The 26,741-nt window shown below is 43.5% G+C and overlaps 1 protein-coding gene across 1 annotated transcript in view; it reads right to left on the bottom strand.

Annotated features, from left to right (window-relative positions):
* PNPLA7 (patatin like phospholipase domain containing 7) overlaps positions 1 to 26,741 on the bottom strand; it is a 125,195-nt gene that overhangs the window by 8,703 nt on the left and 89,751 nt on the right. Inside the window, exons 28-33 of the mRNA XM_068657334.1 lie at positions 19,324 to 19,440; positions 14,116 to 14,185; positions 11,702 to 11,818; positions 9,269 to 9,417; positions 7,655 to 7,807; positions 4,787 to 4,897 (exon numbers count right to left, since the gene is read on the bottom strand). Of these exons, the coding sequence (XP_068513435.1) occupies positions 4,787 to 4,897; positions 7,655 to 7,807; positions 9,269 to 9,417; positions 11,702 to 11,818; positions 14,116 to 14,185; positions 19,324 to 19,440 (717 nt within the window). The remainder of the gene's footprint in view (positions 1 to 4,786; positions 4,898 to 7,654; positions 7,808 to 9,268; positions 9,418 to 11,701; positions 11,819 to 14,115; positions 14,186 to 19,323; positions 19,441 to 26,741) is intronic.

The following is a 26,741-nucleotide window of genomic DNA, read 5'->3' as shown; positions in this document are numbered from 1 at the left end:
GGCATTTAAGATTTGGTTTGGCCTTCCTGTGTCCTTGGCCACAAGTGAAGTGTGTGGGACTCCCTTCTTCCCCATGGCCAGACACAGGGTCACTGGATGGCAACTCAAAGACCCTGCGCCTATTTTCAAACCAGTCGCTTTAGTTAGTACAGTAGCAACCTGCCCCAGAGGAGAGTGAAGGGGAAGAGCTGGCAGGGGGCATGTTGTTGGCACTGGGCTGTCAGGAATTGCTGGGACAGACCTGCCCACACACCTCCAGGCAGGGCAGGTTCCTCATACAGTGGTTTTGCGAGCAATTCTTTGCTCTTCTGGCAGGAGCACTGATACTGTGAATCACACAGCCCCTGCAGGGGTCACAGCAGAAGCCCATTACAGCTGCAGCAGATTGCTCTCAGTTGACCTTTAATCCATAACTAACTTTTGATGTAATTTAGCACAGCCTGAGCAGGGTAAGGATTCAGGACAAACAGCTGCTGGGGAGCAGGGGACAGAAAAGACCCAAAGGGAATTAAAAAAAATACCTGGATGAAATGAAACAGCTGTAGCTTAGGACACACATTTTAAAATATAAAGAAGTAGAGGAGCTCAGAATAAGGTCTGACCATTAAGGAACCAGCCAGAAGAGTGAGTCAGTCCTGCTTCATCGTGAACACACAACCTGAATGGTCCCAGTGAAGCATCTGCAGGTGGCCATTTCCCAGGACAGGAGGGGGAAAAAAGAGAGCAGCTACATCTTCATTTTGTGCCACATGACTAAGCAAGGGATATGTGCGAACTCTGGCCACAACGCAGACACAGCAATGTTGGAGGCAATCACCTGCACTGTACAAACGAGGAGTGTCATAAAGCAAACAGACCGGGTGCATTCAGCACTCGCACAGATGCACCAGGCTGTCCTGGGGAGGATGCAGCAGGGCAGGGACTGGCTTCAGAGGGGAAAGAGCAGGGCGCTGTGTGAAGTGCTGAACAAAGCCTGCAGGGAACATTGCCAGAAGATGCTCTTGGAAAACTAGCATCGGCTCACACGACCCCAGAGAAAAGCTGGGAGGACAGATGAGCAGGAAGGCAATCCTAAGTGTGACCCTGCCCACGGGAGCATCTGTTGCAGTCACTGCCATACACATGATCCCATGCTAGGGAATATGACATACACATGATCCCATGGGTAAGCCTGCGAGAGGAAGCTTGGAGAGGCAGCTGCACCCCAAAGTCTTAGCACTCTGACTGGAACGCCACTTGTGGGAAACCAGGTGTCTTCCCACGCTCATTTGATGCTTTGCAAAAAAGGCATTTAATGTTTAAAAGTTTGCTCTGACTACTTTTGAGGACAAAACCACACTCCCATCAGTTAACATAAGGAAAAGAAGATTCATTTGAAACCTACTCTTAAACCTTCCTGCTGATATTTCTTCCAAGAAGGAAGAAAGTATTCTCTTTAGCATAATCTTTATTAAATAAATGAGAGGAGAAAGACAGTTACTATTGTAGTCTGCTAGATTATATTTAGCTTTGACTATGAATAACACTTCAATAGACAAAACTTCCCCGAGGAGATCCAATTTACGGTACTGCATTACTCTGCATTGGGGAAGAATAAGGGTTGTTCAAATGAACTTTATGTAAGGTTGCTGTTGTTCGTGGCTTCAGTATTTGCATTTTAAGAAAAGATAAGTAGCAACTGAATGATGAAAGCAAAGAAGAAATATCTAAATGCTTAAATATCTGGAGATTAAATAAAAATTCAACGCTTACGACATGGAAACAAGATGAAAAGAAACCGAGCCCAGCACTCCAAGATGTTGAACACTCCAGAAATAGCTGAAGAACTAAAACACAGATCATCAAAACCTTTGCTAATGAAAGGCAAGTTAAAAATATCAGCTGTTATCCCTGGAAGATAGCACAGCTAAAGGACTTAAACGACTTTAATGGACTAAGGAAAAAGAGCTGAACACCTCAGAGAGAGCCTGCAATACTTGTTATTTTGTAGAAATAAACTTACAAAAACAAGTCATATGGAAAAAATATCTTGCTTTTTACTAGGCTCCAGAGTAGCTGGAGGAAAAAGCAGACAACTTTCTGGGTCCGTGGAATAGAGCCTGGAACATAGCTTCAGGCTTGGGGAGGACACAAAGCTGACCAGGCGGTTTGGCAAGACATTCTCATGCACCCATTATTTTCATAATCTTGGTGTCTCAGCAGTCAGCACTTTCTGCCTTGTTATGAAGTGCTTACACAGAAACACAATGACAAGCTCTGTCTACAACCACTACATGACCTATTTGATCTCCATGGCAGTTGAAGTGACATAAAAAAAATGGGGTAGATTACGATAAATGTTCAAAATCCTGCATCATGCGCAGCTGAAATACCGTGATTTGACTGAAATTAGCCTGACTTATTGTGTCTCATATAACGAGACACTTCTTAAAGAAGTCTGGTTTGAAAGGTACATTTGTTACAGCAGTGAAGATGTTCAAGCTTGTTACCACTGGGTGATAAAAGTTAGAGGACAAAATAGGACACACAACCATTTCTCATACACACACACACCCACACACACACTCTTATCCCCCTTGACTTCTCCTTCCATCTATCAACACGCACACACAAACACATACCAGCACATAACCAGCCTGAACATCATGTGTCAGAGACAGAATAGGGGACCCCCCTCTTTTGCAGCTCATGCATCTCCTGTTGCAGGTCATCTTGCCAGTAAAAAATAAGCTGATGAGTTTTGGTGCTCCTCAAACTACTCTGAGCTTTTTTTCCCCCACAAAGCTCAGTTCCTCTGTGCTCCTGCCACATCCACTCACCCTGCCCATCAGCTTGGGTGGGATTCATCTTCTGATGGTACAAAGGCATCAGCACTGCTCCCCCTCATCTCCTTTCACAGGGAGGGAGCTGAGGGTGCCATCTCTCTTATCCCAGTAGGGCCATTTCCATTTCTGCAAGTGACTCACACCCTACAAGCACTCATCTCTCTCCTGTGACAAATAGGGGTCTAAAGGCAAAGAGCTCAGATGTGGGCGTTTGAAAAAAGGAAAAAAAAAACACCTCTTTTTGCTGGGCTAACATCCATCCCTTCAAGGACTGCCTTTCCTCTCCCCTTGCTCACACCATTTCTCTCCTAGGAGAAGTGCTGGAGAGCCGATCTCTGGAAGAGCTGCAAACTCTCAATGTCATTTTTCACCTCCACTGACTTTCCTGACTGAAGCTTACTACAGCTATGATACATTTTGGCAATCACTTAAAACATTGCTACTAATTTCCCTATCTCTAAAAGACAATAAAGAAGAATTACTGAGTAAAACATGAAGTCTTTCTAGCACTTGGGTTTTAAATCAAGAGGAATTTGAAGGAAGTAAGGATAATAAGCCAATATATTATAATATAGTACCCAAGTCCTCAAAAAGGTGGTAACTGTTTCTTAAAACCAACCAAAACTTCCCCAGAAATTCAGGCAGCCCACAGAGTTACTGGACCAGCTCTAGAGGCTGACTTAAACCCTGAAACTGTAAACCCAAGAGATTTTCATCCTACTTCTAAGTACTTCAACAACACTGCAAGCTTGCATGGATGTGTAATAAGAGCCTTACAAAACGCCTTTCCTAGTAGAGAAGGAAGAAAAACAACAAAACAAGAAGTCTGAGGTCTTGCAAGGACTTTAACTCTTAGCTAAAAACGCAACCATGGCAAGGATTTATTTCAAGCTTTCTGGAAGCATCTGAGAACTATTTGAGTCATAGCAGGAAAGCCAGCAATAGTGGAGATCAATGCCAGAGATTCCGGCTCACATCCTCAGTGACAAGCGCTGGGCAGCTTGGGAGAGATCAGAAAGATGGGGTGGGAGAGAGCCACTGCCCAGGTAGAACAGTTTCTGGTAGCAAGAACAATACCCAGGCACCACCTGAACTTTGTGGCACAAAAATAAATGACCAGCAGTTCTTAAAGTTACTCATGCCTACCCAGCTCTACTCTGAGAGGCAATCTACACATGCGTTCATGCAATGGGTACAAACGTAGCCCATTGCCTGAAACCACAGATGATCCTTCTCTCATCACCTTCTTGCAGATCAACCACCCACGGGACCTGCCGGGGCACAGCCACAGCTTCCACCCTCACGCTTGGTGGAGAAAACAGCTCAGGCAGCAGCATTCGGTGCCCTCTAACTGCTGACCCACACAGGCAAGAAGAGGATGGTGGGCACAAAAACACCTCCACATCAGCTCTGGCTTGCAGAAAGCGCTGGTTATGGGTGAGCATCCTGCCTTCCCTCAAGTACTTGTGCTGTGCATGGTTTTGGGTTAAAAACGTGTTATCGAGCTGGTAGAACAAAACAGTAATAAAGAGAGCTGCCCTACAGTGCTGTCATTTTGTGAGGTTTCAGAGAGCATCCTACTTGGTGAGGATATGGGTGGATCTCTGCAGGGGTATGCACATTACATATTACATATTACATATTGGGGATGGAGATTGTTTCTTTTTAAACGTGGCTATCAAAACCACCAGGACTCTGGTAGAGCACACCTTGGCCACACGTGTACCTGCTGATCAAAGAAGTGCAGGACCTCCTCATTCATCCAGGCTCAAAGAAAGGAGTTGTTGAAAAACTGATTATACCTCTTCTGGCCTCAAAAGATTTTAACTAATAGATGCAGGCTCACAAGAAAGGACTTGAGGCAACTTTCTCCTTCTTACCCCCGACGTTTCTGGGCAGTATACAACCTGTTGTGCATCAAGTAGCTCTTGCAGAGGAGTGCATTTAAACTGAGCACTTACATCAGAAGTTTTGGATTTGCAAGTCTCTTGTCTGTCTTTTAGCATTTTGTCAAGGACTCCACTCCTGCACCAGACACCGAATACAGTTTTCCCATGCTGATATCCCACTTCCTGGAAAAAGAGAACCATGAGAAAAGAAAAAAAAAAAAAAAAAGTAGTAAATTAGTAACAAAAAAAAAACATTATTCAGGGAATTCAGATGTCTATCCCAAAGGCAGGATGCATGTTTTGATACCTTCCATCCTTAGCTAGGAAAGCCGCTTAGCCTAGCGATTAGGGGGGAATGATTAAGCAAACAAGGCGCTATTCTAAGTCTAAATGCTAACAGGATCCTTGACTCCACAGTATGTACATAAAAGCACCACCTGAAAACTACTTTTACAGCAGCAGCTTCAAGCAGGTTCACAGAATAATGCCATCTGAAGCTCAGTACGTGTATGCATACACCCTTCCAGCACAGGCTGTTTCTTTGGAAGAACGTAACAATGCAAATTAATCTGTGTCTTCTCCCTTCTTGGGTACAAAGAAACCCAGAAAAGAAACTCTTGGGTTCCCCTTTCTAGCAAAGAAAAGTTACTGTAGGGTACCTGGGTTGCAAAGCCTCTTTTAGCAAGGTAAGCTTAACAGCACCAAGCACACGAGTCAGTTTGCTGGAGCAGACACAGTGGCAGATGCACAACAGCAAAACCACAAACTCTACATCCCAGTACTTTAAAAATATAAAGAAATTTACACTTGGAATAGTAAAGTGGCACTATGTCACTAGCATGTAAACAACTGGAAAAATAATTGTTCTGAGTTTTATTTTATTTTATTTTTCCCTAGCAAGGCCATAGAAATGGAGTTTAACAATTAAATTGAAAGGACGGAGCAAGAGGTGTTGGGAACCCCAGATTCTATTTCCAGCTCTCACAGTGGCAGCACATGCTAAGCCTCCCACTTGCACGGTCACTATGGGTGCTGGAAGCAGCCCTGGCTGAACTGGTATTGTTTCCCAACTGTTTTTTGGATAGAACTCAAAGCAGAGCAAGCACTTACAGTGGAATTCACCTTTCAATCCATCACAGCCTCTCAGCCTAGGCTGGATGTGATTGCTCAGAAGGAAAAGGGACCTGACAGGTCTATGACTTGCTGGATCAGATTGATCCCAAGTATGCAAAAGAACCTGAGCTTCAGGAAATGACACGCAGCCACCTTATCGCTACAGGCAGATACAGAACAGAGATTTTGTTCCTGAAGAAGGGAGGGTTTTTGTTCTTTTGAACACACTGAATTGCAGCTACATGGTGCCCATTTCTATTTTCTGGACAATCCAGGTACACAGCAGAAATTAAAAAAAAAAAAACAACAACAAAACAAACACACGCTATTTCATAGCCTGTAATGATAAAGGAATGCCTAGAATGCCCTTTAAGGTCAGCACAGTGTAAAGCTCCCCCTGGGACAAAGCTTATTTAGCTACACTGTAGGAAATGAAAACCCAGGAGGGTGCTGCCCTCTGTACCCATAACATTTTGTGCCAAGAACTTGCTCAAAGAAAGTGACACATTCGAGAAATTGCACTTTCCTCAAGTTCTTAATTCCACTGAGAAAAAATTGCCTGGTGTCTTCAAATCTCTTTAATGACAGCAAATTAGACAGAACAATGATTTGACAGCTTACTGTTACTGCAATGATCTATCAGACCCGTTTGTCAAGGTTTTAAAAAGGGCCAGAACATCGCTCCTATGCTCCTATTTAAACAGGGAAGCCTCAGGTCCCCTGCTGAGGGGACAGAGCTGTTTACCCAGGAGCTATGACATCAAATATCCTTGGGAAAATATTTATACTGGGGAAATCAGCTGGTGGCTTTGAATAGCTGCTCTTTGTTCCTAAGTACTCTCTCAAATGTAAATCTGCAGGGCTTAATTGCATTACTGTTTTTGCTCAGTATTTATAAAGACAATATTAGGGAACAATGTTGAGAAAGCAATCTGCAGCCTAATGAGTGTTGTTGGTTCTCAACACATCTGTAAAGGAGAACTGCTCAAAGGTAAATTGGCACTTCTCCCTCCTCCTTTTTCCCAGACTAGAAGAGCAAACCCATGCAGAAACACCTGAACACAGAAGATATTTGCACAGCTGAAGCAAAGAATGGAAAAAGACAGTAAAATAACTTCCTTGACAAGAGACAACGAGCCAAAATTGCTATCATTCCCTCAAATCAGGCAGAAATGTTTTGGTTTTGAATGCTGGATTATGTCACCAAGATAATTCAACTGCACATCTGGAGTCAGTTCTCATGCTGATTTCCGATACACATCTTTGGGATTTAGTTTTTGTAACCTGGTACTACCCTTTTTACCACGTCCTTCCACTGACATTGGTGCCATTTTCCTGATATGCTATCAGGTGTGGAGGAATTGTGGATGATATGTTTTATTAATAGAAGTGTTGAAATGTTAGCTGAGTCAGGTATTTTAGCATGTTACCCTCCATTTCAATGATTCACAGCCTCCCCACAGATTTCTTCAAATCTTTCATCTGACAACAAGCTACACAATCAAGTAAGAGAAATGACACCATTTGACAAACCACAACTGCCCAAAGCAGCTCGGACACCAAAGAGTTTTTACCAAGCAGCTGAGTAAGGACTGACATAAGACAGCGAGGCAACTGATCCGTTCACAGGTTATTATATAATCACAATTATTAACTCGATTTCTACTGTTAATCCAACCTCACAGTCATGGTATTATTTAGTGTCAATTATTCACTCTGTGCCAACTGACTTCTCTTACTCTTATTAGATATTAATTAGCACCACAAAGCAGTAGACTTCTGCAGAATGTCAGTATGGGGGAACCGCCTTCCCCAGGATGCACTTACACAGATTTCATCAAATTTCCCAAATTCCAGGGTGCCGTATCGGTCAATGGGTGGCCGTATATACTCGCAGTACTCGCTGTTCTTCACCATCTCCAGCTGCCGCACGCAGCACACGTACGCAAGCCGTGTCTGGATCTCTGCCATATTCAGCACCTGCCAACCAGGACAGACGTACCCATCATGATTAATTCAGAAATTTCATTTCAGAATATGTTCTGTATTCACAGTGGAGAGAAAGCAAGTTATCCATCAAGCTTATTCCAAAAGCGCACAGAAGCCTGCTGAAGCCTTCACACATCAGCACCTCCATCTGTTTCCCAGGCAGTGTGGACAGCCAACAAGTCTCCAAAGTCAGACACATCGCTGCAGCACAAGGTTGAATTGAGTCTTCCATTTCAGGATGTAGTGAACTTCAGAAAGAGGTCTGTGCTTTGCTGAGAGGGCTAAGAGATCCTTCATCACCAATTTCTGCCTTGATCACTACCGTATCAGGGCAGGGATTTCTCGGAACCACGGAATCATTGAGATTGGCAGGGACTTTTTGATACTCTCTGGTCCAAGCCCCTTATACTCAAGCAGGGTCAGCTACAGCAGGCTGTCCAGGAACATGTCCACCTGGGTGAGAACACCTCCACAGAGACTCTACAGCCTCTCTGGGCAACCTTTCCTGGTGTTTCACAACCCTCACAAATCTAAAAATAAATTTCTAAAAAAATGGAATCCCATGTGTTTTCATTTGTGACTATTGCCATTCAGGCAGTCGCAGTATTTCACAGGGCACTACTGAGGAGAGTCAGAGCCTTTCATTTCCCCAGCCAGGCATTCCCACTACATCCTGGGAGCAGCACCATCAGCTCTACCAAGACTGAGCAGGACACTCAGCTGCACCAGCTCCAGAAAGGATGCCAGGCCACTTCTCAGGGAGACGAGACCTTTTCAGGGAAGGGATTTATTACAGAAGAATAACTTGAGATTACAGAGCAGTACCCACAGGTTGTAATATTTCCCCTAACTTTGGGAAGCAAGGTTTTTATTTCCAACTGCAAAATGGGAACACACTAATCACAATGGGTAAATGAAAAAACAGCATTCACTTTGGGGAGCGCTGCAGAGCCAGATAGCTTAGGAAATACAGAAGAATACTTAATAGAGTTGGCTGACTGCATTCAACAAGAAAAAAAAAAATCATACTCTGCAGCCCAGTGTTTATGAGTAGTAGTTGTACTGTTAATTACTGCCTAGCACTAAAACCTCCCTAGTCAGCCATCTAGAGACATTAGGATAGAAACACTGAACTGGACTAAGTTATTACTTTTACTGGTGAAATCTGTAAATTCTGACTTTATCAAAACTAACTGCACCTACAGGTTTCTGTGCTCTAACAATTGTATGACCTTCTGCAGCCCACACTCTGCAGAGCAGGGCTCTACCCTCTCCCCCGATGCTCTATTTCCTTTGGTGTCAAGGCACTGCCCAGCTTTCTTCATCCATCAGTATGAGCTCAAATCCAAGAAACAACATGGCCTGTTACCAGGCTCGCTCTCTGAATAACCAAGGGAATGCTTCCTGCTCTGCACATAAAAATAGCGGTCATTGCAATGAAGTCTGCAATACCTTGACTTTCTCAGCCAGGGGATTCCACCTTTTCCAGAGCAGCCACCAGCCAGACAAGCAGTCGCCGTAGTTGGTGAGGTCGGTCTCGTCTTGGCTCCCCACATCGATCGCTATCACCACCTTCGCCCCCATGGACTTTGCAACATCAGCTAGTGGGAAAGAAGGTCACATCAGTACACGTTCCAATATTGATGTCAACTCTGGTGCTGCACAGCTAAACGTATATATACTCTCTAGCTGCATGTATGTAATTTGACATCATACCTACCACGAGCATCTCTTCGAACAGCTTCAGTTTGCAACAACTCCGTTGAGAAACTGTTTCCCTGAGGAAGCTCCTACCCCACGTGCTCTATTTGAGCTACGAGATCCCACTGTGCACCAAAGTGAGCCCCTACATAGCAGCAGGGTGAGTTCACATCGCTGAACCACTGGTAAACATCACGTATGGGGGAAGCTTTCCCCCAGACGGGCAGGCTGACCTGACTCACCGACACCACACTGCCACCAAAACCAACACGAAGGAAGCAGCAAACCTGTGTGGCAGGGAACAGAGGAGAGAAGCCAGGACACACACACAGTACAAGTCCACAGTTACACCAGACTAGTTAAAGCATGGCAAGTCCCATATGAACAAAGCCCTGGGGAACCCGGAGAGAGAACAATTGGTAATGGCCTTAAAGAGGAGAGTCAGCAGTGCAGAGGTGCAATCCTGCAGAGAGAAGACAAAGAAAAGGAGCAGCAAAGGAACCCAACAGCAAAGAGAGGCTGGGAGGATTTCAGTCTACAAAAAGCCTTGGGATCCAAGAGAAAGATTTGCATTTGAAGTTAGAGAGACATGAGGCAACATTTCCTACTTCAAGGTCAGTAGAATAAGGACTAGCTCCAGCCTTTGGATATGGGTGAGAATTTAGGGAAGTGCCAAAGGAGGGAAAAGAAGGACACACACCTTACAGAATGAATTTATACTCCTTCCACACCCCCAGAGTCCAAGATAGTTGCAGTTTCCAGAATAGTTATGCGTAGGAAAACCACAGCTCTGAAGAGCCAATTTAGGTGCTTAATTTAGACACTTATTTAAATCAGATCTGTTCTGTAACTTGTACTTCTATTACTGGGCTGGTTCAGTCTATTCATCTCTTCCACCCAGTGTCACCTGTATATATGCTCTGTGCACTCTTCCAATATATACAGGTGAAAACAGTGTCTTGGTTTGCAATTCATGGTGTTGCTTACAGACACACACCCCGAATGTCAAATGCAGATTTTGGGGGGGTCTGTTTTGTGTTCTTCCTATTTCTGCTTTTCAGGCAAACACGGCCCTGATGAGGAAATACAGTCTGGCTTTGTCTTGAACATGCAAAAGCTTTAGGATGCTCAGCTGTAGTCTCTAACTTGGATTTCTTTCTATTTGTACGCAAACTGAAATGGCACCATGCATTCTTTCCTGTCTTGGCCATCCCCCTGACCCACCTACCTTCCAATGCTTTCTGACCACAGTGACAGCCCTGACACAAAACACGTCCCAGATAAGCACAAATGAATTCAAGCACCTTGATCCCTTTTGGGTTCAGCCCTCAGATCAACCCTTGCTCCACATCAGCGCTCATACACCACACAATTCCACCTCTGCCACATGCTCGCAGCTAACCAAAACCCCAGCTGCACCCTTCAGGCTCTGGGCGCTCAGCTCAGCCCCTAGCCCTGTCCCCTCCAGGCTGGGAGGATGAAGCTGGCATCTGTCAGAGGAGCCCCCACTGGCACGAGGCTGCCCACTCTTTCCTCTCAAGCACAGTTTGTGCATCCTGCCAGCTCTTCAGGGAGGCACACTGGCAGACTTGCTCTCAAGAATAGACATCTGATTTAACAAAGCTACTCAAAATACTCACTGCTTCAATTCTGCGCCTACGTTACAGTTAAAACTCACAACTGGACAATAAAGAAAAGAGAATTTTACTACGCTGTTTTCAATATCAACAGTCATTTACTTTCAACAGTCCTCCAGCGAGTGCTCTGATGCACATGTTCCACTAACACAGGCACCAGGCTGAATAATGAAGAACTAATACTCTTGCTTTCTCTGAATTAGTTCCTATTCAAGTGATACTTTTGAAAAGAAGCACAAAGATAGACTATATACATGCAGTTTAATTTCTGCTCTCCTTTCAGTGAGCACTAAATTGGAATTATATTTTTGGAATAGAAATATTAGGAAACAGTTCATAACAAAGAACAGTCTTAATAAAGCCTTGGTAAAGCAAACACCTAGGAAACTGAGAACAATGACTCCTGGTAGCCATCACGAGATTAAAGGTGCCTGCAATGTTTGTCCTTGTTTCTTTTTTGGGAAAATCATCACGAGGGCAAAGTTCTGCAGACTGTATGACAGGATGTATTCTCAGTAACTCCTTCCCACCCGATCCATACACCTACCGGGAAGGTTGTTGATATAACCTCCATCCATCAGGAGATGCCCATCCTTCGGGTCACAGAGCGGAGGCATGTACCCAGAGAGAGACATGCTGGCACGGATGTACCTCCACAGAGAGCCTGCAGGAACAAGGAATGGGGAATGGCAACAGCATTAACACACCACCACAGCGATGGGGTAGGCTTTCACACTCCTTACAGTAACCAGGAGATATAGTATTCTCAGGAGAACCTCTTAGAAAGTTATTAAAGCAGTTTATTATTTTCTATACCATAATCCTGGCTAGGGGAAAAAAAAAAGGCCATTCAGACCTACAGCCAGGCAAAGGACTTAGGAAACAGTTTTAAGCACATGCCTCATATTCATTGCCTTTAAAGAGATTTCAGCATATGCCTGACTGCAGGGATCATCTTCAGTGCTTTGTTGAGCTTACACTGATACGGAAAGGAAAAGGCTTCTCCTGGGGACAAAGGAATAGAAGAAATAAGCAGATTGAAGTGCAGCTCAAGCCATTATGCTCTACAAAAATCCACAGAAAACAGACTTTTAGCAGGAGTTTAGCAGGAGCTGAACATGAAAAATACTGATTGCAGAAGCCCAGAAATTCTGCTTTCCCTGCTCTGCAATAAGCAAACGTTTTCACTTATAGAACTAGTGCAAGTACACAGTGGTGATCTTATCTCTTCTGAGGACATTTCTGTTAACAGCACTGTAATGAAGAAAGTTAAAATCTTTTAAGCTGTTAGAAACAAAGTTTAATCAAGTAGAAATTGGTTGGACCTGTTTCCTTTAAGCCATTCTGCTTCAAGGGTCTTATTTACTGATTTTTCTCCTTGTAACATTTGCAACAGCTGAATCTGGATGACACTATAGTTCCAAAGATGCCAGTAATCTTGTTTAAGAAGTTAGCAATTTTGTTTAAGAAGTCAATCTTTAAAATATCCAAAATACATAAGAACTATAACGTTGGCTCAGTTCTCATTAGTTACCTACTTGATGTTTCAAACAAGCCCCTCTTTCCAGCAAACTGGGAATTGACTTTTTTTTTGCTTTGCTTTTTAAAAACCATGTAATGGTTCTTTTTATAATTGTAACCTAAACACTCCTCCTGCTTAGCATTGGGCAATACTGGCAAGCTTGTTTTTTATTATTAATAGTTTTAGTCGAGTTAGAACTTCTACAGGAGAAAAATGCTGACTTGTTGAGTTATTCACGGTTACCCAGCACCCTATGCACTTTGGCACACGCTTGAGTTAGCAACCTGTTTAGCAGCTGCAGTGGTTAGGATTTTAATTGCATTAAGGGGGGCTTCTAGGGAAGCTTGTGATCCAAGTCAGGGCTGCTCTCCTCCCTCTCTGACTCCAGCCACCCTTTGCATCACCTGCCTGCTCCCTCACATTCGTGCTGCATTCCTGGAACTTAAGATTTCAGGAGAGTCTTTTTTTTTTTTTTTTTTTTTTTGCCTCAACCCATTTTGATCAGAGCAATTCCTGGTCACAGGTGCTACTGTCAGTGTTCACAGGAAGCAGGGGCAAGCAAATAAGTGGAGTGAGTTTCTTCATCTACATCTTGGCTTAACCTGCTGTAGAACTAGAAAATAACGTCTAAGAAAGGTTAATCATTTTCTGCTTGTTTTAGCTCCCTTGGTTGTCCTAAGACAACAATACCCCGGGGTCAGCAGCAGTTTAAGGGTTCTGCAAGCCCCACGCTGGCTGCAGGAATGGATAGCCTTACCTGGTGGACAGCCAGCTCAGAAGATAACAGAGGCATGGCAGCAAAGGTTTCACCTGCCCACAGAAATATCTGCGGCACCCTGAAGGCTTGTGCTGTTTTCACTGAAGCCTGAGTCACTGCACCATTACCCCAAATAGCCAGACAAAAGCTAAAGCAAGTATCCCACAGGGCTGCCACCACATCAAGAAAGCAGAGCAGACAGCTCAGATCTTTCTCCTCTGTTCAGTCACTGCAAGGCGAATTACAGTTTTCCACCAGAGAAACACGGAGGCCTGGACACAAATGACAACCTAACCCAGCTTCTGCTTCAGCCACAGGAGTCTCTTTATTGGGAATACATCTTCATTTATGGGGAATTTGGAACTTAAAACGTGTTTGTTGCATTAATTCTGATTTATGGTTAGGACACCTGCACTTCACAGAATGCTTTAAGGGAACAGAACAGTGCCAACGGAGCCATTTGCTCTCTAAACAGTGAATTCAGCGCCTCAGTTAATTTCTTCCCCACAGCTCTGCTCCTTGTTATGTGTACTGCCATAGGCTGCTGCTCAGCAAATAACAGAGGAGGGGGAAACAAAAGGAAAGGCAAATTGAAAGAGGATGAAAACCACAGGAACAAGGGGTTTTTTCAGTCTCATAGCCCTGTTTAAGGCACGCTGCAGGAGGCTGCCTGCACACTTACCGTCGGTGTGGACCCTCATTGTTGAGGCAGTGATGTCGGTTGTAATGGTGAAGTAAGGAATCCACAAATCCTGCAACACAGGAGGGCCTAATTTTACCAAATCTGTAACCTTGCACTTAAACTAAAACCTGTGCCTAATACAGAAGCCAGTGACAACCTCTGCATCTCGACAGAGCTGGAGACACAAGTGGAGAAAAATCCATCAGCTTTGTGTTTAAGCTTATAAATTTGTTACTCATGCAAATACCTCAGGCAGAACCAAGGCAGAAAAATAATCACTTTAATAGCAAAAAACACTCGTTCCAGAAGTTCCAGAAGACTGTACATCACACAGACGGTAACAGAAAGCTCATACTAGGAGTTTATCTTTTTTGATACCTGCTGGTCTTTAAAATGAAGTTTTTTTGGGTTTGGTTTGTTTGTTGTTGTTGTTGTTTTTTTTTTTCTTCCACCCTTGCTTCACTTCCTGAAATACCAGAGCCCAAGACAAAATGAGGGAAGAACATGAGTTCTGACCCTCTTTGAGCAATGTTCTTCCACTGTAAATGACTTTCACGTTGTACTGTGTGGTGATGAAGTCATTTCAGCAGGAGATACGGAGTAATGCTGCTGAGACCCAAAGCTGCCAAGAGTCAAAGATGCCAACACAAAGCTTTGCAGCATTACTTACAGGAACATCCTGCAAGGCTGATTTTCAAGAATAACCCCAAAGCTGCTTGAGATACTGCAGCGTAAAATAGCAGTCAGGAATGTGGTACATAACCTAGCTAATAAGCAGGATAATACACAAAAAGAGAACAGACTTGTAAAGGGCTTGGCTAGCTTCTTCAACAGAAGCTAGACAAAACCAAGCAGCCCTGTTCCTGGGTGGGGGAGTTCTCCTTTGCGTCTCAGTGCCTGTACTCACACCCCGCTAGCTGGAAAAATGGAATGGGAGGCAGCTTCCCAACTGCACAGGAGCTTGTTGGAGAGAGGACATTTTGGAAAGTCTTTGTGGTGCCTAGTAAAAGGGCAGCCTGCAAAGGTAAAGGAGGACTTGTCTGAACAAACATCACTTATGCTGAGAGAACAACAGCTGATAGTTCTCCGTCAATCACACAAAGCTGAATCTAGACTGAAGATGTAAACTTGCTTTCCCATCCATGCAGCCTCAGATGCTTCACACAGGGTAAGGCATCCGAACCTTCCCTGGCACAGCCTGGATTAGCCAAGCAAGGCTTTGGACTACAGCTGCCAGCACAAGCTGAGAAGTACTCCCCCTTTAGCACTTCTGGTGCAAACTTTTTGTGCTGTTCAACAGGAAATTGTGAACTGCCAAGGTGTTTTTTTTTTCTTTTTATTTTTTTTTCTTCTCCTCCTCCTCCTCCTAGTGAGTTTAATCTCTTAAGCAGCTCTGTGAAGATGGTGGAATCGAGGAGAACTAACAGATGCTGCACAAGTATTACAATCCATCTGGTGTAAATGCCACAGGAGGGGCGGACGAATAAAGTGTGACTACAGGAGTATTAGGGGTGCCTCTCCGCACTAAAGATATTCCGATGATCACAGATCTCAGTGCATCAACCACATTTTAAGCAAAAATACAGGAACAGGGAAAGAAGCCTAAGCTACGCTTTCTTGCATATTCATGCACGAAGGGAACAAAATCACAACCTATTATACACTCAAAGATGGCATTTCATGCATAGTTTCACAGAATCACAGAATTGTAGGGGTTGGAAGGGACCTCAAAAGATCATTGGGTCCAACCCCCCTGCCAAAGCACGTTCCTTAGAGCAGGCCGCCCAGGTAGGCATCCAGGTGGGCCTTGAATATCTCCAGGGAAGGAGACTCCACAACCTCCCTGGGCTGCCTGTCCCAGTGCTCCGTCACCCTCACCGTGAAGAAGTTCTTTCACATGTTGGTGCAGAACTTCCTGGGCTCCATTTTGTAGCCATTGTCCCTTGTCCTGTCCCCACAAACCACTGAAAAGAGGTTGGCCAAATCCCTCTGTCTCCCACACCTCAGGTATTTATACACATTGATGAGATCCCCTCTCAGTCTTCTTTTCCCAAGGCTGAACAGCCCCAGGTCTCTCAGCCTTTCCTCACAGGGAAGATGCTCCAGGCCCCGTATCATCTTTGTGGCCCTCTGCTGGACTCTTTCCAGGAGATCCCTGTCTTTTTTTGTACCGGGGAGCCCAGAACTGGACACAGGACTCCAGGTGAGGCCTGACCAGGGCAGAGCAGAGGGGGAGGATCATTCATTTTCAAGAGAGAACATTATTCAAGCCCCAAACAAGATATACAAAAGCTTTCTTTTCAGATTTCTCACACCGTAAACTCCAGCTGAGATGACCTGCAAGAGCACTTTGTGTTTCTGGCATGAGGGATAAAATTCCTGGTGCTCTCCTGGGATATCACAGGATCGCAGCATGGCTGAGGCTGGAAGGCACCTCTGTGTCCCTCTGGTCCAACCCCTGCTCCAGCAGGGTGCCCAGGACCACATTCAGGTAGCTTTAGAAGATCTCCAAGGAGGAGACTCCACAACCTCTCTGAGCAACCTGTGCCAGTTCTGATACATACTCTGATAGGCACCCCCAGCTCTTCCCAGAGGAGCACTGCAGCGTCATCTGCTAAAAGCTGAAAAGCTAAGGCTCCGAACTGAGGCAAGAAAGCTTGTTGTTCTCCAGGTACAAACTGAAGCTTCTGTGTCTATACGGAAGGACAATTCTTGTTGTCTGGGTGGACACGATGCTTCTGTAACTGGCAGGCAAGGAGCAAACGGCATTTCTCTGCAGATGTCAGGAAATGCTCTTATCAGGAGTAAAGTCTGTCCTCCCTCCATTAGGATGGGTAGTTTCGGAGGAACAGTAACTGTATTTTTCAGGAAATATCTTCTAAGAGCCCTGCCCTGGTTTTCTGAGTGCTTTCCTTAAAGGACTCACGTAGGCTGATTTCTTCTCCTGGAGCGCCTTTGGCTGAAACCTGTAGCAGCAATCACGGGGGTTGCTGGTAACCAGGGCTACCCCACAAACAACACTGCTAGGATTCTGGAGACACCTACGTGACAAGAGCTGTTCGAGAGCAAGTTTTGGAGAAAATGGAAACCTCCCTTTCAATGACAGAAATAACAGTTCAACGTAAGCGATTATACTCCCTAGCTGCGATGCAGAAAAGGGACGAGGGCACACATGAGAAGTGCAGGAGTGACACCTCACAGCCAGGGCAAACAAAAAGGATAATCTGTTCCAGTTCTTCTTAATTTTTAGCTTTTCTAACAGTTGTACAGTCCCCAACCTAGCCACACGGGCAGAAGTGCTCAGGTTCTGCTAAGTTTAACAGGAATATTGCCAGGATGGAGCAGGAGCTGCCAAGCATCCTAACAGCACCTGTGTTTGTAAGAATGGAACCAACCCTTGCTATATCCATTTACTGGAAATCATTGCTACCCACCTTACTCCAAAAACACTACAACTGATGAGAAAAAAACAGAAATTTGAATTTGGGATGTCCCGAAATAATGCTTTTAGAAAAGATTTCTTCAGGCTTAATGCTTTTGTCACTTTATAAGTTACTTTTTACACTTGGGCAGCTTTCAGTTTCCGTCTGTCTACTGACATGCCTGGCTAACCCATACTGACAGTATGAATTGCAATTAAGAGTAAATGCCTCCTTCCTTCCAGAGCCACACATTTCTCCTTATTTATCTGATGGAAGTCTTCCAGCTCAAAGACATCCTCAGGCACAGACTGAAGGGTTTTAGCCTGTGACACCCTGCACTCACACAGCTGGTGCCGTTGTATGCCTCAGAACTGGATTTCTCATGGACCAAGTTTCCTTCCTGTGACCAGAAGGTCAGAACAGATCATACAATTACAGCTGCACTACATAAAAATCTTAGTGTAGGAAAGAAGTCTGCTGCATCTTAAAGGCAAGTACAAGGTACTGCTGAAATCAACAGCAGTGATCATAAACCTGTAAGCCATGGGAAGAAAGGGCTACCCAAGGTCAGAGGAGACCTTCCTCCATTCTGTCACTTCTCAAAGCTTTCCTCGGCATTTTCCTGCAAGCTCACACTGCAACCTGCTGTGCCATTCCGTGAGTCACACCAAGTTAACTGGGAGAAGCCAGGGTCTACCTGGGTACCAGGGTCTACTCGGGTAGTCTACCCGACTGCCCGGGTCTCAGTGCTTTGCACAAAGGCAGCTCCCCAACTACACCAAATCAAGGAGAAAGGAGCTGTGTTAGTCACTCAGCAGTCGTGTTTTCTTATCAGGCACTGCTGAAACCAAATATAGAAGCTTGAATGCTTCAGGAAGGGATACACACAACTGAAGGAGTAAGTGTGGTTGGTGTTGTCCAGCTAACAAAACAAAAATAATTCCAGTCTCAGAAGGCCTTATCACTTTAAAACCTGCTTGTTCCCAGCACCATCCACAGAGGAAAATGCTATTTTAAACCCCATGTGATGATTAATCACTTACTTTCATCCTTGCATTTAAGTAGGGAATGTTTTGGATTATGCAGCAAGTTATCACTGTATTTTAAATATATTTATGAATCTTTTATCACCAGGATTCCAAACACAGGAATAATGTGGCTAAAACTGCAAATGATGTAAGGCTGCGAGACTACCCAAACCTTCTCTAAGCTTGATGATCTAGAAAGACAACCACTGATATTTTACTTTATAAATTGCTGCTGCTGGGGAACAGAGGACAGTGGCTATCAGATCAGGTATATCATACATCTAGCGATCACAGTCACCATATGCAAAACAGAAAACTTTGATGTTATTTCAGTTTTCAATAGGCTGCTCACAAACACTCAATCTTAAAAAAATAAATACAAAAAATATTGGGACCCTCTTAAAGACCTCCATTTGGTTGTGTCTCTTAGATCCAACTTGCATGAAAATGATATAACAATCTCAGCAATTTTACTTCACTGACACAATTCTAACTTCTGCTCTCAGACAATTGGATCCCTTTGTCAAACAGAGCAAAAGTAGCTAAACATAATCTACTCCACCTGTATTTTTCTAAATCCACCAAAATGAAAGAATATCCTCCCTCCCATATTCACGTAACATTACATTCAGTTTAAATATTTTCAAGCACCCCACAGCCCTATCATAATACTAGAATGGAAGAAAGGCAGAAGGAAATTTGTTACAACAGAACACAGTGAAGTCATCCACTGTACATAAAGTGGGTAAACAACCTACCTCTATCTGCTTATCTTTGAAGATGTTGTTGATGCTGTTGTTAAAAGCCGCTCCAGAAAACATAGAGGTTATTGGATATGTCAAGTCCAGAATAGTCTTAAACACTGAATTCATAACCTAAAAAAAAAAGTCAAAGGTAAATATATTTAAGACCCCATATTAATGTTGTTCACATGCATATCTGAGAGAGGTTGTGTTCCAGATCTCACAGCAAATGTTGGAAGCACTGCTATTGCCAGTACAAAAGTTGTCGATGGGACAGGAATACAGCTACAAGAACCACAAGCAGTGACTCCCCATGTGGTGTCATAAATCAAATAAAAAGCATCAAATTGCATAGCCAGTTTGAAATAAGGCTATGTAGGACAGCACATTTATTTCCCTTTCCTTCTAGCCATAAACCCAAACTTTGTTCCAAAGCAGTAAACATAGGCCCAGGTCTTAACAAACGCACATGGACGGCACAACTTAATTACTTATTTTTAATAACAGAACTAGGTTAGTAATCTCCCTCTTCATCACCTTTTTGAGTTGAAACCACAGCATGTTTAAAGTTTCCCATAATGTACCCGCAATTCACCTGCCTGGAAAGGAAATCATCACTCTGTAATGCAGGAATTGATGTAAACACTTGCACAACTCTTTTCATTTATGGATCACACAGTTTTCCTTACAGTCTTTAATCTACCTCTGTAAGCACTTTGAAAACATGTAAGTGACTTTCTGGCATTGCAGCAAGTTTAATTAAGTCATGTTTTAAAGAGCTTTAAACACATTTTCTATGTATTAGCGTCAATTATTTTTCATTCCCCAAGTGAGTTGTTGTGCTCTTCACCTGCTGCTTGGTAGCCAGCACGGAGGCATCGCTCCTGGCACTCTGCGCCAGCCAGGTAAAACAGATCCCATTGGGTTTCCTAAAGCATCACAGATACTATTATATTACACAGCAGTGGGCAGGCACTGTCAAACGTCTCTTTTCTAAACACACACATACTGTAATTAAGCTTTCATGGATTTTTTTCCTCTCCGTTTCCGATGTTACATGTGTGCACTAACCTACAAGCTAAAATGATGAAAATACCTAAACGAAGTTGACAACTCAAGCAGCACTACAGCCTCTGTATTAATTAGTCCTGTACCTATGCTATTGGTCTCAAAGCTTGATAAACCCTAATAAAATCAGGGGCCTGGATATGTTACACCATACACAGTTGAAATGCAATAGAAGACAAAGAAAACTCTTGCAAATTAATAAGGTTTCACTGGATGCAACATTTATATGAAATATTTTATCCCTCCACATTTCTCTAGAGTTTAACAAACAGCTTAACAGACCACATGGCATTGTGCACAGCTAGAGACCAACAGCATGAGACAGCCTCTAAACTGCAATCTATTAAAGGCTCTGTGATCAACAGCTGGCCTTTGCTTTACTCCAGCAATGATTTAAAAAAGGATTAGCCTACATTGTCGTGTCCAGCTGCTTTTAAACATACATTATGCATCTGTCCAGAGAAAACATGGCCAAGAACAAAAGAGAAAGCAGCCTTAAAAACTAGTATATAGGCAAAAAATTCAGGAGAAGCTAAAAGCCTCAACACAAAGGCAGCTATGAACCCGTTACCTTCATTCAGATCCTCCTTTTAGGTTTTGATGGGGAGAGGACAGTGTGCCAGCCTAACTATGCACATGCTACCTACAGCTTCAGAGTTAAACAGAATTATTTTTGTACTTAAAACAAGGACTTAGTCTCTGACAGTACTTAGAGAAAATAATTCAGGGAAAGACGAATCTGCCAAAATTCCATTATTTAATACTGAAGAAAGGTCTCTAGAAACTCACCGCCATAACACCAGGCTATCCTTGCTGCAAATGATCTTTATAATGCTGAGCCTCTACATTTTCCCTGCAATTAATGCTTGCAGTCATCTCGTACATGAACAAAAGCCTTCTAATTAATGGTTATTTCCTAATATTCTCCTTTCTCATAACCGAGAGACGCCCTTACAGCAGACACTGATGGCTAACTGTCTCCCTCAGCTTTCCAAGAATAGCTGCTACCACCTACCACTCCCAAGACAAATGAACTTACAGATTGCCTTTTGGAAAGGCTGCCAGAGCCTCTACAGTTCTGCTCCGCTCTGTACTTCTCTCCTGTCCAACAGGAAAAGGCCAACGCTGGCATCTCTGACACCGACCCAGCTTCAGCTCCCTACAGCACAGCCTTGGGGCATCGCTCCCACCTCTTTGCAGAGCAGGCATTCTGCAGTTCTTCCGGGACTTCTCATGAACCTTCATTTCTACAGCTCTGCTTCAAACCAGCTTTTGTTCTAAAGAGTTTCAACCGTAAAAGTATTTTTTAAAGCTACCCCATGGTATAAGGCAACTTCAGCAAGGGAGGGACAAGGTAAAAGCCTACAAGCAAACGAACGAGGGCTAACATACATGATGGCAAAAAGAAAACTGAGCTGTAATCTCTGGTATCTTGTTCTTTGTTGCAGAACGGTTGCAAATCACTGCAAACCAGGATAATCCCAAGGCTTTTCAATGTCCCCAAGTATAAAAAAAAAGCAAGGGTATGGGAGAATTTGTTGCAAGGGCAAAAACTAAAAGCAGCAGAACAGATTAAATGCTTAAATGATTTTTTTTTTAAACTAGTAGAGCTGGAATTGAGAATTTTGTTCAGTGCCTTTACAGTGTTCAACTATAAAGTTTCAACGAAACAAGCAAAAGAACACACAAAGAAAAATAAGTTAAAAGACAAAATAAATACATAACTCACACCAACAGAGAGAGAATTATCCCAAAGACAGAAAATACAGCTAGTGGAAGTGCAGGTTTAGAGGTGACCTATTAAGAAATTTAAGAGATGAAGAAAAAAAATATTACGTGGAGCATTTAAGAAACCGTGGCCAGCTCAGAGTCCAGTCAAGGAAAGACAAAGGAAAAAATATCTATGTTTTGAGATGTTCTGAATCAGTAACCGCTAACATGCCATCTGCATAATCGCCAGGTGCCACTCCTGCTACAGGGCAGCAATGGGACGGTTTGGTGCCTTAACTGCGTGTTTCCAAGCAATAGACATTTCTGGATTTTGCGTGCACCCTTTTATCTGAACTTCACAGACAATAATGCTTAATTTGGAGTTAATTTCAACACCTCAAATGTTATGATCAAAATGGTAGATATAAACTGTCATACCTATCACTACCTCTTGCTACAACTTTTTTTTTTTTAAGATATAAAAAAGCAACCTATATTTTTGTCTTTTGTCAACAGCCTCAAATTCAGAACTGCATCTGTAAGACAACCAGAGGGAATCACCCAATGTTAGGGATTGGAAGGGACCTTGAAAGATCATCCAGTCCGATCCCCCTGCTGGAGCAGGAACACCTAAATCAGGTCACACAGGATCACATCTGGGTGCATTTTAATGAGTATCTCCAGAGAAGGAGACTCCACAACCCCCTGGGCAGCCTGTTCCAGTGCTCCGTCACCCTCACCGTAAAAAAGTTTCATCTCACATTTAAGCGGAACCTTCTGTGTTCCAGCTGCCTCCCACTGCCCCTTGTCCTCTCAGTAGGTGTCACTGGGAACACTTTGGTTAGCTTACAAAGGAAAAAGAGATCTGATTTAGTTTTTACAGGCACAGAACCCTCCAGAACAAAACCTTCTAAAGCAGCTGATAAAGTTTTTAAAAGGCCATTTCAGAGCAGCGAACTGCCGCACAGCACCATGCAGGCCCACGCTGAACGCCAGCAGCCTGGAGGACACCCAAAGCAAGCTCTCTGCTGTAGCTTCCCAACCCCATTTGGAAGACAAAGTGCACTCATTCATTTAGGTGAAATATGTAACTAACTTCTTATTTCTTCAGGATGCACTGTGCTCTTTAAAGCTGCTTTAGCTTGTACTACATTTAGTTGTGCCCGAACCTGTGCTAAGCCACAATAACCACAACTCCGTTCACCTGGGGAACTGGGACCAGTTTATTTTTCTGATCTCCTCTGGTCAGGAGTTATTTTTCCCCTAATATCTTGCCTGCTCCTCGTGCCAATTGAGTATGGCAATGTTTGCCCACTCATCTCAAATTTTGTGTTTGTTTGCATGGATCTTTCCTTGTAGCTGTTGTTGTATACAGGAAGATCTGGCATACGAACAAAATAAAACAGTGTAGGATGCAGTGTAATTTAGAAAACACTGCACCTACTTATTATGCTCTCCCTATGACTTTCACAAGAGTCCTGCATGCAGTTCCCATCACGTGGGCATTGTGCCCGTCCCTACATAGCCACGGAGGGTGGTTGCACGCTGTCACCCAGGCTCCTCCAAAGCCATTTGTCACTCCTACAGCATCCCCAAGGCATCCTCAGCATACACTGAGTCTTACAAGGGTTATGGACTTGGACATCACTCCAGGATAGCAGAGAACAGCTTTCTTCTTTGAAGCAACAGATGCAACAGTTCGGGAGGAGTATCGGGATCCAGACTGACACAGCTTGATCTGACCCAAAGCGGGGCTTACCCTTGCAACAGGCAGCTCACAGCACTGGTCTGGCCAAAAACTAGTATGGCATAAGGAGAATAAAGCCACGAGTTCTTGGCCAAGGCAGTTCATAGCATCTCCCAGAGCTGAAGAGCTAGAGCAGCATTAGAGAGGCAGAACCTTGTGTCTGCAAGCCCAGAAACCCCAGCTTAGACCCAGCTGAGCTGCCATGCACCCACACTCAGATCAGAGACAGCAAATGGCTGCAGCAGCCTACCCAGCAATTCTTACTGCAGCTCTTGTTATTGGAAGCTTTAAATTACGGATTCCTATAGTCACATTCCCTCCAACAACAGAATATTTCTTTGTCAAATATTTATACTTTGAAATATTCATTCTCCAATTAAAAACAACAATCTGAAAACATGAAAGGTGGTTTTTATTTTTTTTTTTGATTAATTTTTGTTCTGCTGGTTAAACACAGGTACAGAAGAAATAAAGAGGCACTATACAGCAACTAAACTGACTGATGATTTTCGTACACCTCTGTATTTTAACAAAAAAAAAAAAAAAAGTCATTTATTTCTTTGCTGCTTCATTAGATCCAAAAAACACATCCCATTAGAAATTTCCCTTCTCTCAGCCCCAAGAGTACTACTAGAGAGATGCCAGTTTCTAAAAATACCAAGAAGAGAAATGACTGCAGGACAAAAAACAGCATTTACTTCGACTGCTCCAAAGAAGAAAAAAAAAAAAAAGAAAAGAAAAAAAAGGAAAAATCAGTGTTACCTAATCCATCACAACAGAGATATTTCAAAACCCCCGTAGGCTAAAAAAGCTAGGCTACGAGGTTTTGCACAAAGAGCACTCAGCAATAACCTTCACCAGCAAAAGCTCACAGGCTTTAGAGCAGCACATTCAGCATCTTCTGTAGCATGGAGCGCTGCTGGAGCCTTTTTGCATAATGTTGGCTTAACAAAAGCATCCTCCAAGCTCCTCTGTGTCTCTTGCACAGCTGCCACCTCCTGCAGCAGCCCTTGCTGCCAGGGATGCTGCTCTGGAGGAGCAGTCCTGTAACGTCAGGACACCAGGAATTTGGGGTTGATCTGCTCGGCTCATCAGTTAGAGAAACAGCCTTGCTCATACCTGGCCCTTTGGATGGATTTTCTATGAATTGCAAGCAAATCTGCCCTGTTTTTACAGGCAGAGCTAGTGCCTAGTGAAAGGAGCCCCTCTCCTTGCTCAGCCTGCAGCTGCTGCAACACAACAGAAAATAACTCAGAATAGCCACTGTTAAAAAAGATTTAAAATCGACTTTGTATGAACTGTTTTGTACATCTGCAGTGATCTGAACTCAGAGAGAGGGTTTGCATTGCTTTGTTCAATTCAAAATGCAAACACTTTGCTGGGCTGGGCTTCCGAGCGTGCTGTTAACAGGGAAAAGGGCTTCAAACAGAGCAGTCTTTTCTGTTTTCGTCCTCAAACCCTTGAACAATTTCTGGGTTGAATGCGGACTTGGCAAGCTTGTCAGAACAATCATAAAAACGTCAAGTAAATCCATTCTTCATTAATAACAAGAAATGTTTGCTCTAACAGCGGTAATTAACCTCTCCTCCAGCTGCTTATTTGCAGATTTCAAGGTACAAATACCTGAACAGCCTGAGCAGACAAGGCTGGGCACAAGCCTGCCCTTTCCTTTGTGAAACCTTCTTTAAGCTTTGTGATTTGTGTTCAAAAGTTAATCAATAGATTAAATTTCTTACTTTCACCTTTAACTATTTCTGGTAAAAGCAACTGTGATTCCGGAGGAGGCTGGTGAGTTGAAGAGCTGCAATAATGGAGACACAATGAAACCGGCTTCAATAGCAGCCCATCTCTGAGAAGCCCAGAAAACAGCATTTCTAACTGTACGTCACCACATCTTCAGAACAGACCTCACACGTTAAACAAGAGGAGATAATCCTCTGGACAAATGCACAGAGGAAAATTCCATCGCTCCAATCTAACCATTAAATACAAGTGCAACTGATAGATGGCAGTGAGCCACAAACTGCTGGAGGCTAGGAAAATTCTTGCAGAGAGGTCTTGCCACAATGCTTGCCCTCCTCAGATGCTCTCCTGTAAGCATTTGACCAATGAGAGAAATAGAGAGTGAAAGGTTAAATGTATCTCAGATACATTTCAGTAAAGTTATTTTTATATCCTTAATCTCAAGCCTCCTACACCTTTCTGATTTCAGTGAACTGCTCTGTATCATAAACAGTTTATATTTCAGGTGCTTCTCAACCCAGCCAGGCACAGGCAGTTCTTAAACAAAAAGCATGAAATCTACATTCTCCTAGTGACAGAGAGGTGAAACAGCCTGGCTCCCACAGCTACCTTCCCATCACGACAGCACAAGCATGCATGGGCCTCAGTATGCGTTTTAATGCCACGGACTGTCTAGCTTGCAGGGTAGAGGGTGTCTGACAACCACAGAGCAGATTTCACCTTGATGCCATGGCAGGTTAGAAGACACCTGGGAAAGATAAGCAGTGTGTATGTACTAACTATGGCCTCTTTCTTATTTCCCCCCTAAAACTCAAGATCTAAGCAGACCCAGAGCTCAATCCAGTTTAGAAAAATCCCCACATTGTTTGCCTTTCAATAAGGAAGCCAACATGACAATGTGATTTTCACAACAAAGCATGATTTTCAGATAAACAATACAAAATTGGAATCATACTATTACTAGCAAACTTCAAAAATGATGCTGATGTTCGCCATTAGTCCATTTAACCAGTGGAACCTGCTGCCAGTACAATTTTCCCCCAACATCCTACACGTTCATACAGAGACATCAGTATTTCAAACAACCTTCCAAACCTTGATTTAACTATGAGTATGTGGTTTTGTAACTATTAGATATTAAAGTTAAAAATTTATCCAGCAGCAG

Source organism: Anas acuta, chromosome 20, assembly GCF_963932015.1.
Source record: "Anas acuta chromosome 20, bAnaAcu1.1, whole genome shotgun sequence".
Lineage (NCBI taxonomy): Eukaryota > Metazoa > Chordata > Aves > Anseriformes > Anatidae > Anas > Anas acuta.
Note: the sequence above shows the minus strand (reverse complement) of the source record. Positions and strands in the feature narration are given on the sequence as shown.